Raw genomic sequence first — 16,515 nt, forward strand, 5'->3', positions numbered from 1 at the left:
TGTGACCCTTACCCCCTTGTGTTGAGGAGAAACCTCCTGTGCTGCAACTTACACCCATTGCTCCTTATCCTATCCCAGGCAGCAAGTAAGCAGAGCCTGTCCCCCCACTCCTGGCAGCCTTCAGATACTTAGAAACATTTATCAAATCCCCTCTCTCTTCTCTTCTCCAGACTAAACAGCCCCAGGTCCCTCAGCCTCTCCTCACAAGCCATATCCTCCAGTCCCCTCATCATCCTCCTAGCCCTCCACTGGACCCTCTCCAGCAGATCCCTGTCCCTCTTCAACTGGGGAGCCCAAAACTGAATACAGCATTCAAGATGAGGTCTCAGCAGGGCAGAATAGAGGGGGAGGAGAACCTCCCTTGATCTGCTGGACACACTCCTCCTAATACACCCTAATACAATCAACCACCTTTCCAAGGAGAAAAAAAAAAAGTACCTTTTCCAGCTTCAAGTAATTTCTTGACAGAAAGTCTGTCCAAAGGCTCACTCTGGAGTGATGAAACTCTTTTTGTCCCTTGGCTTGCTTTACTATGCAGTAGTGTTTGAAGTATCAGACAATCCTCTAACTGTTTCAGCAAAAGTTTCCAATATTCAGTATCCAGGGAAAGGGCTTCCCAGGACTCTGCATCTGAACCTACAATTATTTGGGAAAACTAACAGAAGATAGGAATTGTTTTAGATCTCTTCACTCAAAGTGACCACAGATTTCTGTTACAGAAATGCACAGGATTAAAACTGAAAGCTATATCCCAAGAGCTACTGCATTTTAAAGAATAATTTAGTTCAAAGTGTGTACATTAACTATTATGCAAGGATCAATTAATATCCCACATAACTCATAGGCTGCACAGGGTCTTGAAGTCTAAGGAAACAAGAATATCTGAGAGGTTTTAAAATCCCGTTTTTAAGTTCAGATTTAGTTGAAGAATGAGTTAGAATCCCTACTAAAGGACTTAGTTTTAAATCTTCCACTACATATATGACTAATTCACCTACACTTCAATCTCTTACCTGCTCCATATGGGTTGTACTGCATCATAACACATTGCAGTTCAGAATTATCTAAGTAATACTCAGATGTTTATCAGCAAATGCTTTGCCAGGAAGCCCAAGAATCTTTCCAATAGGGTGCAGACCTGATATTTAGCTTTGTGCATTAGGCTTTAAGCCAAAGGATGGTTCCTCTTCTCAGTCTGGAGGAGGCTCCGAGGTGACCTTATGGTGGCATTTCAGTATCTGAAAGGGGTCTACAAAAAAGCTGGGGAGGGACTTTTTAGGATATCAGGGAGTGACAGGACTGGGGGGAATGGAGTGAATCTAGAAATGGGGAGATTCAGACTGGATGTAAGGGAGAAGTTCTTCAACATGAGAGTGGTGAGAGCCTGGAATGGGTTGCCCAGGGAGGTGGCTGAAGCCCCATCCCTGGGGGTGTTTAAGGCCAGGCTGAATGGGGCTCTGGCCAGTCTGATCTAGGGTAGAGTGTCCCTGCCCATGGCAGGGGGGTTGGAACTGGCTGATCCTTGTGGTCCCTTCCAATCCTGACTGATTCTATGAGTCTAAATTTTCAGGCCTGCAGGATGAGCATGCTTGTGCCCATCTTAGAACAACAACAAATGAATGTTGATTCTATGACAAAGAGCAAACTGCATGGAACTGATGTACATAAAACAGTAAGTAAAGTAGAAGAGGGAGGTCTGGCCGGACTTACCTTTTTCTCTGTCACACTGTCAATCATCTGTGCGGTTACAGAATGCCCAACGTGAGCAGTTAACAAGGCAGCTGCGTTGTTTTCTGACTGAACACAAGCTGTACGCATCTGCTGCCACCAGGGGGATACAGACTGCGTGTCCCAGGACTCATCTATGGCAACTGCAGAGAAAGGCAGAGGAGGAAACAGAACTTGGGTCATTAAGTGTGTTAGCACCAGGAAAACCAGCAACCAGCCCATAAAGCGGCAGTTATTGGTACAGCTTATATTAGGAGCCATTTCCAACTACTTTACATCTTTCTAGAGATGAGTCACAACATTTCTAGATTATAACTTCATTTAGAATGAAGAGCACAATGTGAATGACTTCATTCTCCACAACTAGCATGTAGGAAACAGGCAATAGATAAAGTAGTAAAGCCTGCTGAACACTTACTAGATCTAAGACATATTACAATATGGCACTTCACAACTCAGAGAGATGCTTTTGTGATTTTAAGATACTACACAATTACTGCAGCCAGGATGCCTCCTCAGGATCCCTGGTGTTCAGCAGAACTCAATTTATTCAGGCAGCAGCAGTAGCTTCCAGTTTCAAGCTGATAATGATGCCCTACGATGAACTAGACATAGAATCAAGAATTGTTTTGGTTGGGAAAGACCTCTAAGATCACCAAATTCATCCATCAACCTAACGCTACCATGGTCATTAAACTATGTTCCAAAGTGCCATGTCATATAGAATCATAGAATCAACCAGGTTGGAAGAGACCTCCAAGATCATCCAGTCCAACCTAGCACCCAGCCCTATCCAGTCAACTAGACCATGGCACCAAGTGCCTCATCCAGTCTCCACTTATTTCTTGAACACCTCCAGGGATGGTGACTCCACTACCTCCTTGGGTAACTTATTTCAATTCCTGACCACTCTTTCAGTGAAGAATTTTTTCCCCAATGTTCAAGCTAAACCTCCCCTGGCACAATTTCAGGCCATTTCCTCTCGTTCTGTGACCTGACACTAGGGAGAAGAGACCAATCTCCACCTCGCTCCAACCTCATGTAGAGAGCCATGAGGTCTCTTCTCAGCCTTCAGTTCTCCAGACAGAAACATGTAACAAAACATCTCAGTAGTTCATTAAGAAACAAAGGAGGCAGCTCCATCACTCACCTCCTGGAAACTTCCTGTAGAGCCAGAGCTGGCAGCTCTGTTTGGTCACTCACTGAAAGCTACACCTGGCACAGACATACCCACAGCAGCTCTGAATGATGTAAGATAACTGATATTTACTCACTACACTGCTTACCCCAAATAAGGGCAAGCTGACTTCATAGAGTGCTCCTTCAAGTTACAGAGATGTGCAATATACACTACACAGCTTACCCCAAATAAGGGCAAGCTGACTTCATAGAGTGCCCCTTAAAGTTAGAGAGATGTGCAATATACAAATGCTGTTACATTACCAATGTCTTGATGACTTTAAGCAACTAAAAGGACTTCTGAGAGCCAGACAGCACAAGGGAAAGGGGCAGGACTCCCCCTTGATTGTATTTTTAGTTAGTTCAACAGACAGCATATAGTTCTGTATTGTAGTTTGGGGGGGGGGGGAACAACTCTTAACTAACCACACAGGTTAGTCAGTACCAGATTTCTACTAACAATTACTATTAGTTGTGTATAAGTGTTCCAAATGTCCATTTCACCTTTCATTTTGCTCAGAAGTGACAGCATGGTGTGAAGGCAACTGACAGAATCTGGTTTGTCTAGAATATCTTTTTCCTTGGAAAGCCACAAATTGAGAAGGAGGGACTGTAAAAAACAAAAGAACATGGAATCAAAGCAGCAGAATGTAACTGTGAAATTGCAACATACCCAATGCAAACGTTTCATCAAACAAATTTTGTTCTGTGGAGCAGGAACATAATAAGGCTTCAGGGATATAACATTAACATAGAAAGCAAGTTTAGAATATATTGCATAAGGCAGCCTATGGCAGACTTTGAAATGAAGCAATATTATCTCTATCTTTCATTTAGAAAGGTAACTTGGAAAACACCTTGTGTTGAAGGCACAGCCAGCCAATACCAATATGTCAGCAATTCCAACTAGGTAAACACCAGGAATTGTTAATACTACAACTAAAAACCTTAACACAGGCAAGTAATACTGAAATATGTATTTCCACAGATAGGGGATGGAAGAAAAGCAGTAAAGGACTAAAGTTATAAGCAGATAAAAGATAAAGATGATGGTTTGAATACTACTAGTGACTCTGGAAAAATAGACTTTTAAATCCTTTCAAATTTCCTGGCTTGCCTGCAAAAAAGGAATTGCAACAAATGTAGCAGTACTTGAAATTGACTACTCATAACTTCTGCTTCTTAGTAGAACATAACCATAAAAAAATTTATTAACACTTGCAGATTTAAATGCATACTCCAGATATTCCCACCAGAATATCCACATTTTCTGCTAGAAGATTCTCTTCCTTTAATCTTTCACTCCTCTTTTAAGTGGGAAATAAAAATGTGAGATCCTAAAGAACTAAAGGGGGTGGGGGGAGGTTGTATTTGAATACAGTCTGAACACAGCACTAATCCAACATTGGGAACTTCTCATTTCAATGTTTTCATTTCAAAAAGTTTTTAAAGTATGCAATAAATATCTTACCAACAATGTTTGAGGGCTAAAACCTGCTGACTCCAATGCATGACACATTTCCTCTGTGGAACTCTCTCCACACAAACATTTCCAGAAGAAAAAGCTGCCTAAAGCAAAAATTAGTTGACATTACGAGTGATACCTAAACCCACAGCCTCTCATTTTAAACTTAGATGAAAGTTCATCTGCAGATAACCCTACTTTGTGCAATATCAAGGATTAAGTTCCATTCAGGATACACTGATGGTTCACTTTCAGCATGCACTGATGGCTCACTTTCACCATACACTCATGGCTCACTTTCACCATACACTCATGGCTCACTTTCACCATACACTCATGGCTCACTTTCACCATACACTCATGGCTCACTTTCAGTGGAAAAGGTTTGTCACAAAGGACAGAGTGTTTCTGACACCACAGGAGTCACATAGAAAAAGGATTTAAACCAACACAAAGGTTTTTGTACTGCATGAATGTCCTGCTTTTGACTGGTTTGAATAGAGTTTCAACTGTATGAATGTCCTGGTTTCAATTTTCTTCCTAGTAGCTGGTACAGGGATGTGTTTCAGATTCAGGATGAGAATAATGTTGATAACACACTTATGTTTTAGTTGTTGCCAAGCACTGTTTACACTTTTCAGCTTCTCACACCACCACCCCAGCAAGCAGGCTGGGGGACACAAGAAGCTGGGATAAGACATAGACAAGATAACTGACCCAAACTGGGCAAAGGGATATTCTGTACCATATGACATCATGCCCAGTAGGAAAGCTGGCTGAAGGTACTGCTCAGGAACTGGCTGAGCATCTGGTGGTGAATGGTGAGCAACTGCATCATAGAATGGTTTAGGTTGGAAGTGACCTCAAAGATCATGTACTTCCAGCCCTCCACCATAGGCAGGGGCACCTCTCACTAGAACAGGTCACTCAGGGCCCCGTCCAACCTGGCCTTGAACACTCCCAGGGAGGAAGCAGCCACAACCTCCACAGGCAACCTTTTCCAGTATTTCACCACCCTCACTGCAAAGACCTTCTTCCTAACATCTAGTCTAAATTTCCCCTCTTCCAGTTTAAACTCATTACCCCTTGTCCTGTCATTACAAGACAAGTTTGGCCGGGGCGGGGGTTAGGAAGCATAGTGGATTAGCCCAAAATGGAGGGTGAGGTTAGAGAGTAAGATGTAGCTCAGCCAGCAGCCCCAGTGAAAATGATGCCAATTGTGTTATCTATGTTTTGACTTATGTTTTTATACATCTCAGTAAGCCTATGAGGGAAGCAGACATCACCACTGTTTTCCTTTCACAGCCTGTAATCTAGTCCTTCTCACCAAAACATTCTAGCCTGCTTCAAACTAGCACAGCTGGTTATCTCTTACCTAAAGCCACATAGTCTCCATCTTCCATATTTTTCACATTAATGACATCCTTTTCATATTCCAGACATTCCAAGAACATTTTCACAGACAGTATGTCATCCTTCTCATCAGCTAACTGAGCAGCAGCTTGGGTGTTTTCTTTCTTGTAGTTCTCCAGCAAAGCTTCGAGCCTACGAAAATCTTTTTCTTCCAGGCGAAGCAGTTTAGCCAAGTCCTTCAAAGCAAAACCCAAAGAAACATCCCACCTCACAAGACCAATGCAATCAGGTGTCTTGTTCAAACCACAGTAAAAGCTAAACCAGAAATCTCAAGAGTCAAAATATTTCGTTTTGAACATTAAAAATGTCTTTTAAAAGGACCAAAATGATTGAATGATCTCAAAATGAGCTATTAATAGAGCACAAACAAAAACCATGCCTAGCATCATTTGTAAGGACTTCAGCAGTTACACTTCCCATATTTAGATCCTGTCCAGAATCAAGCAAACAAACCTTTAGAGCATGACTCCACATGGCTTTTACAAATGTGCAAACAGTTTCACAAGTAATATCAAAAGCCAGTCAAATTATGATGCTACACAAGCAAGTATCAGAGACTGTAATTCCTACTGGTCCCAAAATATCCCTCTCCAAACTAAACAAAGTTAAGAATATGCTGTGAACTTTGGATGAAGGACTGAAATCAGGAGATCCTGGCTATAATTTCACATCTGTTTCAACTTTGTGACTGCTGAAGAATATCAGGTAGATGAATCACCAGGCATTTGTAGAGGAGGAAGAAATGGTATTGTAAAACAATTACTTCATTAAAAGTTCCAGGCCACAAAAGCAGGTAACTTGCTTCTCTACTTATTTTATCTGAGACCTTAAAAACTTGGTTTTATGCTTAAATCATCACACAGTTCTGTAAGACAGGTAAGCTTTTAATATACTCACATTATCTGAGGATGGAGTGTCTTTGTGTATTGTCTGGGAATTTAGTTTGCTAACCAGTTCATAAAGATGTAACAGCTTTAACTTGTTTGCACAGAACTGCAGTAGTCCTTCGTCCACACACTCGAGCTCTGAGGAGAAATAAAACTGCATCTGAAATGGAAGATTCAGCCTGGAACACTGAACCAAACAGCAGCATTAAACTCTTTCCTTATTGAGACTGGAAAGCTTATGTGCCTCAGTGTAGTTTTTTGATGCAGTGTTGCTTGAAATGGTTATATTTAATTCATAGAAGAATTATTTTTACAAGAAGCTCTAGAGAAATATATGAGGATCTTTTTCTTAAATGAAATAGGTTAACAATGTTGAACTGAACAAAGACAATTCTCTGGAGACTTCTGAAACCCACCTGGATGTGCTCCTGTGCAACCTGATCTAGGCAAACCAGTGTTAGCAGAACACTTGGACTAGATGATCTCCAGAGGTCCCTTCCAACCCCTACCCATTCTGTGTTTAGATAATTCTGTTGCCTTCTCCTGGTTTAAAGCCAAGCTAAAGATTGCCAAAAATTGAAATGCACTAAGTCTAAAGCATATTTCTTTAATCAAGGATATCAAGCTGTAATCTTATATTCATTCTGTCAGCATATTTCTTTCATCAGAAAAGAGACTGTTATCTACTAATATCAACTCAATCTCTGAAAGGCACTTTTGTATTTCCACAGTCTCTGAAATAGAATTTGGTTGACATTAAATTTCAACAACAATTAAAGCAATCAGAATACAGGAAACGAACACCAACACCATGTTAGGGAAAAAAATCTATTACAACTTTTGTTTTAAAAGAAAACATTTTGGAAAGATCCTAAAAGGACTTTTCTGTACCAAAAAATACCTCTGAAAGTATCTTCCTTATTCCTACAAACCCTTAAACACTTCTGAGAAGTTGACCTTTAAAAATCCTCAAAAGAGGAAGCCACAAAGCCTGATGCATTGTTGCTTGACCTTTTCTTCACAATTACAGTATCCATACAGCCCAGCATTTGCTTTGCAGCATCTTTAATAAGCACAAGTGAGAGGATATTGCACTACTCTTCTGAAATTAGAAGGCTGGAACATCAGCCAAGTTTGTTTTCTGTTGTGACTGTGAGAAAATAACATGTCTATAAGAGGACAATAATGAAAAAAGACACTCAGACCTCAGCAGGCATACATTTCTGTCAGTCTCTCTTTGGTGTGAAAGAGAGCTTTTTTTGTTTGGTTTTAGAAGTTCTAATAGAAATGGATAAAGAATAGATTTAGATTGGATGTTAGGAACAAGTTCATTACCATGAGGGTAGTGGAACACTGGAACAGGTTGCCCAGGGAGGTGTTTGAAGCCCCTTCCACAGAGACACATCAAAGTTAAGCTTGATAAGGCTCTGAGCAACCTAATTTAGTGAAGGATGCCCTTGCTCACTGCAGGGGGCTTGGATTAGATGACCTTTGGAGGCCACTTCCAACCCAACCCATTCTATGATTCCATGCCAGTGATTTAGAATGCCACGCCAAAATCAGAGAACTGCATGTATGAAACACTCCATCTGCTCTATCTACTTCAAGAAGACCATCAAAGAAATCCAAACAACACTAGCCCAAGTGAAAGAAAGATTTCCTCTCAAGGCTTTGAAACTATGAAAACAGGTTGTCATGTTCTCATGGAGGTCAATCACAGGACAATGTTCTCATGGAGGTCAATCACAGGACATTGTTCTCATGGAGGTAAATCACAGGACATTGTTCTCATGGAGGTCAATCACAGGACACAGTCTTTCCATGGACAAATAGTTTAGTTCAGTTTTTAGTTTTAGACTTACACACAACAAGGGCAGGGATTTACTGACTGGTGTTTCTAAAGCCTCAATCTCTAACAAACCAAAGTGAACCTAGTGCTATACACATGCTTCCTCTACTCTATTCCTCAATACTCAGTTGGGTCTCCAAAATGGGAGCCACTTGAAGCACAAGGCTTCTACTAGTTTAAGAAGTGTGTAATTTCAAAGAAACAAGCTTGCAGACTCCCAGCAACAAAATTTTGGATGGGCAATGACATTTCCTGACGTTGCCTCTGAAACCTCTAGTAAAACATGAAGTAAGAACTTCAGTGAAGTATACCAGGAAGAGATACTCGGCACCTAGCCAGAGCTCAGACCCTCAGTAATACGGATTTGGTGCTTCCAGTACAGCAAACTTTGCAGATGTGATGTACCCTATCCTTACTGCCTTCCTCAGAGAGAAAAAACAAACTAAATCATCTTCATGCAAAGGACTAAAACCTACTTTCTGATGGGAGCTTTTAGTGGATGGAAGTACCCATGGGTACCTGCTGGGTGGCTGAGGTGTTTTGGGGTTTTGTCTGTGGTTTTTTGACTGGTTTTTTTTGTATGTTTGTTTGTTTAATACATAATTACAAGTTACTAGATACACAGCAAGCATATCAAAGCATACTTACTAGCAAGCTATTTGCAATCTGCATTAAAAAAATATCTATGTGGAGCAACATCCTGAGATACCGAGCAGCAAAACTAAGCACATCAAATCTGCTCTCCCTGTGAATCAGAACAGTTCTACCACCATTTTACAGCATTGCAGAGAAAGTGCAAATGTTTCTCCATATTTGCAAACTAAATATTGACCTACCCTGTTTTTTTAAATCATCCATTAATGTCTGAGTGATGTTTGTGAGAGATGAAAGTGGCACACGTTCGCTTGCCAAAATACTTTCCAGAGCCTGTTAAGCAGAAGATCAACAGAATTAAACATTCACTTAACTTTACTGTAAAAGCATGTAAGATAGGCCCACAACAGCACAACTTTGACAATGATTTTTCATCTCTATTGTTTCCACACATATGCTTGATCTTACAGAAACGTTGTTGTAGTAGGCCTGATAGGTCCAAAATAGGCTTACACATATCCTGCCTTGCCTAGGCATGTTTTTCTGCTCTGCCAGAGAGGCAAGCATGGGAAAGGGACACAAAACTTGGAGCTGCTGAGTCTGGCCTGCCCAGGGTCCTGTGGTGTAAGGCACACACACTTAGCTTGTGCCTGCCTAGTGCAAGGCCTGTGCTTTTCCCAAATTAGGGAAAAGTGAGTCTGTGGCTTTGCCTAATATGGTAAGGTTTGGCTAACTGCCATCCTGATTGTCCAAAGGGCAATTAATCTCTGCCCACATTGACAAAAGGAGATGTGCAGGTGAACAACCTGCTTTGCTTCCCTGCTCTTTGCCTGCTCTCTCTGCTGTGCCCAGCCCTGCTGCTATTGCACACTGCCTTATTGCTGCCTGCTAAACTCCACTGCTGCCAGTTACCAGGAGCAGACCCTGGATGCCTGCAGGTGATCAGCCTGTGTGGCCAGTGTGACACTGTGCTGAGACTGCACCACACCTGCCTCTGCACCTGAAGGTGCTGCCTAGCAGTCCTGAACATACACACAGACCATCCAGAAGAAGCCAGGAAACAAGGTCAGAGACTGTTTGCATCCTTTCCCCAGAAGCTGGGAAGATTCAAGCCTCAACGCCCAACAAGACAGAGTCCCCTGAAAGCATTTGGACACTGTCTGGACTGTGGCTAAGCCCCCATGAGTGAGTAATAATAACCTGTGAGTAAATGCTTAAATGCCTCTTTGTAATTCTCCATTGCCTTTTGCCATAGAGCAGAAAGAGCTCCTTGAGCCCAGCTACTGGGCACACAGCATAGTGACCTCAAGCAGCATCTGACCGTGGGAATAGTCTCTTCCAGTTCAATGAATGTTTCTATATTTTGCTGGTTACATTAGATGTGGATATTATCCTCAGAATGTTTCCATTACTGTGTAAGAACTGAAATATGATTAAAATGAGTGGTCAGAGGTGGGGAGAGTTCTGAATAGCAAAATGATTAAACAATAATAATTTTGGAAAATATCATCTTGCATCAATTAATTTCCCCTCCCCAACAAATGTTTGCTCTTATCATTTTGACTTGTATCTGTCATGGGGAAACTACAAGTGATAATTAATTCTAGTCATAGACTTGGTGCCATGGTCTAGCCTTGAGCTTTGTGGTAAAGGGTTGGACTTGATGATCTGTGAGGTCTCTTCCAATCCTAATAATACTGTGATACTGTGAACAACAAAATCCAAAAAAACTAAACCAAACTAATACAAAGACAAAACAGCTCAAATATTTGTTTCAAATAACCTTAGGAAAAGATAAATGTTTTGAAAGATTAAAAACTGAGATTTAAAAATAGATCAAAGCTTGAAGAGAGTAGATTTAGACTGTCCATTAGAAAGAAACTCTTGACAGTGAAGGTGGTGAGACACTGGAAGAGGTTGTCCAGGGAGTTTGGGAATGCTTCTTTTCCCTGGAACTGTTCAAGGCCAGGTGGATGAGGCCTTGAGCAACCTGATCTAGGTGGAAGGTGTCCCTGCCTGCGGCAGAGCGGCTGGAACTAAATCGCTGATGTTCAAGGTCCCTTCCAACCCAAAACATGCCATGAATAAAAACATTTAACACTCATCTGATAAGACAATTGATTTTTTTTTCTAGTATTAAAGTATACTGGCTTGTAAATATTCACCTGTTTCTTTGTAGCAGGGTATTTGATATCAAGTATTAATTCCTTTGCTTCAGCTTCAATCAAGTCTGCAAAAACAGGAGGACAGTCATGACTTCAATTTGTATTTCTTAAATGCATTCTGGAAAGCAAGTAAACATGCACCACAACCAAGTCCAACTGAGATACTATTACAAAAGCTGTCAAAAGAAACTTGTGGAAAATGAAACAAAATAACAATCTACCTCTTATTCCAAGTCTGTGTTTTGTAAGAAATGCATATTGCTCAAAGGAAAAAGGATAACTGGAGTCAAATGCTGAACTCTATTACATAGCATAATGGATTGTAAATAAACCATCTTTTATGCAAGCACTTGAAGTAGCGTTTGGTTAAGATTTATGTGCCAAAAAAGGCTTATCCTGGAAGCTTGCATGAGATAAATTTAATCTGGTATCATAAAAAAATCCAAAACACCAGAAATAAAAAAAACCCAAACAAATAAACACAATCTTCCAAACAAAGAAAAAAGCTAACCATGTCCTGGGCTGCAGCAAGAGCAGTGTGGCCAGAAGGGCAAGGGAGGGGATTCTCCCCCTTTGCTCTCATTAGACCCCACCTGCTGTACTGTGTGCAGTTCTGGAGCCCCTAACACAAGAAGGACATTGAACTGTTGCAGCAAGTCCAGAGGAGGGCCATGAAGGTGCTTATAGGTCTGGAGTAGCTCTGCTCTGAGGACAAGCTACAAGAGTTGGGGCTCTTCAGCCTGGAGAAGAGAAGACTTCAAAGAGACCTTATAGTGGCCGTCCAGTACCTGAAGAGGACTTACAGGAAGGCTGGAGAGGGACTATTGACAAGGTCTTGTAATGACAGGACGAGGGGTAATGGGTTTGAACTGGCAGAGGAGAGATTCAAACTAGATGTTAGGAAGAAGTTCTTTGCAGTGAGGGTGGTGAGACACTGGGACAGGTTGCCCAGGAAGGTTGTGGAGCACAGAAGCACTGAATGTGAGGAGCACATTCTGTGCTCCACAACCTCCCTGGAGGTGTTCAAGGCCAGGCTGGATGAGGCCTTGGCCAACCTGTTCTAGTGGGAGATGTCCCTACCTATGGCAGGGGGTTGGAACTAGATGATCTCTGAGGTCCCTTTCAACCTAAACCATTCTAGAATTCTATAAAAAACACCACCACAATCCACTTAAAGATGGTAATTCCTAGCATATGTAGTTGGCAGAATGCACCACAATCCAACTGTACACTTAGAGGACAGGTAAAACAATAACCATTTGATACAGATCTGAAGAAATTATGCAAGAGAACCTACCTGGATCTGAGGGTTTAGCTTTGAGTAAAGCATTTAACTTCTTCACTAGATGCATATCCTTCGCTCGTTCACTCTTTTTATCACTAAAGGGAAACAATTTTAATTGTATGAGTGTAGAGAACTAAGGTGAATGACTCAGGATTAAAACAAAACCTTATGCTACTCTAAGGTAACAACATATCAAGAAAAACAAAGATAATGCATACAAAGCAATCAAACTGTTACCAGAGCACTACTCAGTTTGAAAGGATACACCAAAATTGCTCTCTTTAAATAAAACATTGTTTCAAAAAGAAATTACATTGAGTTTGCTGTAGAGAAGACAGAAAATCCTTACCTCAGTGCTAAATGGAAAGGTACATGGACAGTTTTTACATTTCCAGAGACTGGATCAACAAGGCATATCTGATAAGTCTGAGGCTGCCATCCTTGACTGGTCACATTGTTCAGACCCATTATTTTATAACCAGGATATAACAACCTGAAACAAAAAAAAAACAAAACCCAAAACCACAGCCTTTACAGCAAAGGAAAAAAAAAGGCAATCTTCCATCCCACACACCAAGACCAATTTTATAAAGCTTAGATTTAACAACTCTTAAATAGGTTTATCAAGAAAGACTGCAGAGTGGTGAAACATGACAATGGTCTGGTTGATTAGACAGGGCTGGGTGCTAGGTTGGACTGGATGATCTTGGAGGTCCCTTCCAACCTGTTTGATTCTATGACAAAGTCCCCTTCTTTAGAACAAGAAGCAGCAATCAGTACAAACACTGTGGGCAACAGCAGAAGTGCCTCTCAGCACTCTCCATTTGTACCACATATCACTTTATTGCAGCAGCACAGCCAACATGCACTTGCAAACTGTTTCTTACCTGCAGTATTTCCCTACATTGAAGGCTCCAACACGAGGGCCTTGCTGAGTGCTCCACACTTCCAGAATGCCTCTCCTTGGAGCATAGATCACAAGGAACTGAGCTACTCTGCTTGGACCCTGTGCATTTCCAAAAGGAGAAAAATCCATCTTCTCAGCTTCCCTCTCATTGAGGTCCTCTACAGTCTGTATCCAGCCAACTTCTGCATCACGGTATCCTTAGTAAGGGGAGACAGAGCTTCATTCACAGATAAACTGACACATGAGCAAACATCACCACCCACTTAGGTACTCTAGCAGCAACAAACTACCTTAATCTTTGTTTCAATTTGTGCAACTCTGGCCAATAGTCAAATTCACATCAAGAACTAAGGCCCATGAACTTAGAGCAAGGCCCACCACAGGACTCCTCAAAATAAAATGCAGCTTTCTGTTTGTTCTGGAGAGGAAAAAATTCTTCTGGGAGAAGCCACAGAAAACAAACCAACCCCATGAGGTCTGTACTCTGGACATTACACTAATGCAAAAGCTTCTCACTTCTCAGAGAAGAAAGGTCTCTAAGTAACTGTTCAGACTTGTCACATTTTAAACAAAATATTGAAGGACAAAAAACTTCATAACGTATTAAACAGTATAGATAAGTTTTCATTCATGTATTTTCATCATTAAAATGCATTTTGTAATAGCTCAATAAAAACACTCATCATTTCTCTCTTTCTGAGTTAAGGCAAATACTCCAGAAGTACTTCCTAAATAACATGAAGTTCTCACTAATTAAGACAAAAACCACCTAAGAAGCTTCAAAATGAGAGAAGAAAAATGCACAGGGAAACAACTACTGTAGCTATTACACTGTTAACATGCCTTTGAAATAGCAGCTCCATTCACAACCACTAATCTTTTGAATTGGTAGTTCAGGAGAGAGAGAGAAAACAGCCCAAGATTTTCAACCCCTTCTTAAAACATATCCACTACCTCATAAAAAGCTGCAATATTTCAATTCTTTAAAGAAGCCAAGTGTTCTAACTTCAGGTCTACATGATTTCAAAGCTTGAACTTCTGTATCATCTTACAAAGAGCCCTTAGATACTGAGCACTCCCTTCTCATGCAGTCACCATGATGAAATCAGAAGCTACTAATTTATCTGCTTACTGATGGTTTTAAAGTCCTGTTTATTTCCTCATCAGAATTAAAGAAGATACTGGAACTTATCAAGGGAAAGAATCTTCAACAATAGAATCATACAATGGTTTAGGTTGGAAGAGACCTTAGGGACTGTTATCTCCAATCTCTCTGCTCTTCCAAAAAAAATTAGGTCAAAAGTTTCCTGTTGGGATGTAGTCTGTGGAAAAAAAAAGAATAATTCTATCCAATACAAACCAAACAGACCAAATTTTCACAACAGGCTATAGCAGTATTTCAGGGATTGGTAAAACAATCCTTTTACAGTGAGAGTGGTTAAGACACTGAAACAGGTTGTGCAAGGAGGTTGTGATTTGCCATTGGAACAGGCTGCTCAGGGAGGTGGTGGAGTCACCGTCCCTGGAGGTGTTCAAGAAAAGCCTGGATGAGGCACTTAGTGCCATGGTCTAGGTGACAGGCTAGAGCTGGGTGCTGGGTTGGACTGGATGATCTTGGAGCTCTCTTCCAACCTGCTTGATTCTATGATTCCATGGAGGTGTTCAAGGTCAGGTTTGTTGAGGTCATGAATGACCTGGCTTAGCGAAAGATGTCCCTGCCCAGGGCAGCAGGATTGAAACTCGGTGTTCATTAAGATCTCCTCCAACCTAAACCATTCAATGAATCTACAAACAACATGGACCTTATATTACACCTGCCTACAGCACTACATAACAAAGCCTTAGTTAATACTGGCAAAACCACTCAGAATTCTAACTCTGACCAGAAGAAGCCACAGTGTTTTGAGAAACATTATTTGCCATGACTGTACCTTTCCACATGCGAACTGCAAGTCCCCTCGTAACATCCAGTAGAATAACTCTTCCAAAATCATCTGTTACTGCTGCCAATGTGTTGCAAGGAGACAGACATATTCTTTCACCGTGGCGACGGGAATCTGGAATTCCAAATCTTAAAAGAAGAAGAAGAATCAAGCAGAAACTCTCACTGCCTATTTTTCTTCACAGTATCACAGTATCACCAAGGCTGGAAGAGACCTCACAGATCATCAAGTCCAACCCTTTACCACAGGGCTCAAGGCTAGACCATGGCACCAAGTGCCACGTCCAATCCTGCCTTGAACAGCTCCAGGGACGGCGACTCCACCACCTCCCTGGGCAGCCCATTCCAGTGCCCAATGACTCTCTCAGTGAAGAACTTTCTCCTCACCTCCAGCCTAAATTTCCCCTGGCGCAGCCTGAGGCTGTGTCCTCTTGTTCTGGTGCTGGCCACCTGAGAGAAGAGAGCAACCTCCTCCTGGCCACAACCTCCCCTCAGGTAGTTGTAGACAGCAATAAGGTCACCCCTGAGCCTCCTCTTCTCCAGGCTAACCAATCCCAGCTCCCTCAGCCTCTCCTCGTAGGGCTGTGCTCGAGGCCCCTCACCAGCCTCGTCGCCCTTCTCTGGACACGCTCAAGCATCTCAGTGTCCTTCCTAAACTGGGGGGCCCAGAACTGAACACAGCACTCAAGGTGTGGTCTAACCAGTGCAGAGTACAGGGGCAGAATGACCTCCCTGCTCCTGCTGGCCACACCATTCCTGATGCAGGCCAGGATGCCACTGGCTCTCTTGGCCACCTGGGCACACTGCTGGCTCATGTTCAGGTGGGCATCAATCAGCACCTTCAAACATACTCAGCTCGTTACATACAGTTACAGTTGTAACTGTTACTCAGTTACAACATACAGAGTATCTTGTAAGGACTATGATTTCTCTTTTAAGGTAACAAAAGTATGGATAACATTACAAGGAAGTTACAGAAAAAGGTCTTGTGCTGTCTGTAATAGGTCTGTGAGATCTCCTGGAGTCCTGCTGAAGACCAAAGTTAAGGAACTAGGATAAGCAATTTCAGGAAAGGGTTTTGGAGCAGTGGAGTACTTTACA

At 41.7% G+C, this 16,515-nt stretch overlaps 1 protein-coding gene across 2 annotated transcripts in view; it reads right to left on the reverse strand.

The window, feature by feature from the left end:
- The window catches only part of RAB3GAP2 (RAB3 GTPase activating non-catalytic protein subunit 2), a 54,695-nt gene that overhangs the window by 13,086 nt on the left and 25,094 nt on the right, over nt 1-16,515 (reverse strand). For both annotated transcript variants that reach the window (XM_064164538.1, XM_064164539.1), the window contains 12 exons: nt 15,404-15,543; nt 13,453-13,669; nt 12,915-13,058; nt 12,578-12,660; nt 11,281-11,345; nt 9,358-9,448; nt 6,683-6,810; nt 5,748-5,961; nt 4,379-4,476; nt 3,412-3,517; nt 1,711-1,871; nt 439-655 (listed from right to left, as the gene is read on the reverse strand). In XM_064164538.1, coding sequence (XP_064020608.1) covers nt 439-655; nt 1,711-1,871; nt 3,412-3,517; nt 4,379-4,476; nt 5,748-5,961; nt 6,683-6,810; nt 9,358-9,448; nt 11,281-11,345; nt 12,578-12,660; nt 12,915-13,058; nt 13,453-13,669; nt 15,404-15,543 — 1,664 coding nt within the window. The remainder of the gene's footprint in view (nt 1-438; nt 656-1,710; nt 1,872-3,411; nt 3,518-4,378; nt 4,477-5,747; nt 5,962-6,682; nt 6,811-9,357; nt 9,449-11,280; nt 11,346-12,577; nt 12,661-12,914; nt 13,059-13,452; nt 13,670-15,403; nt 15,544-16,515) is intronic.

This window comes from Pogoniulus pusillus, chromosome 25 (assembly GCF_015220805.1).
Source record: "Pogoniulus pusillus isolate bPogPus1 chromosome 25, bPogPus1.pri, whole genome shotgun sequence".
Taxonomy (NCBI): domain Eukaryota; kingdom Metazoa; phylum Chordata; class Aves; order Piciformes; family Lybiidae; genus Pogoniulus; species Pogoniulus pusillus.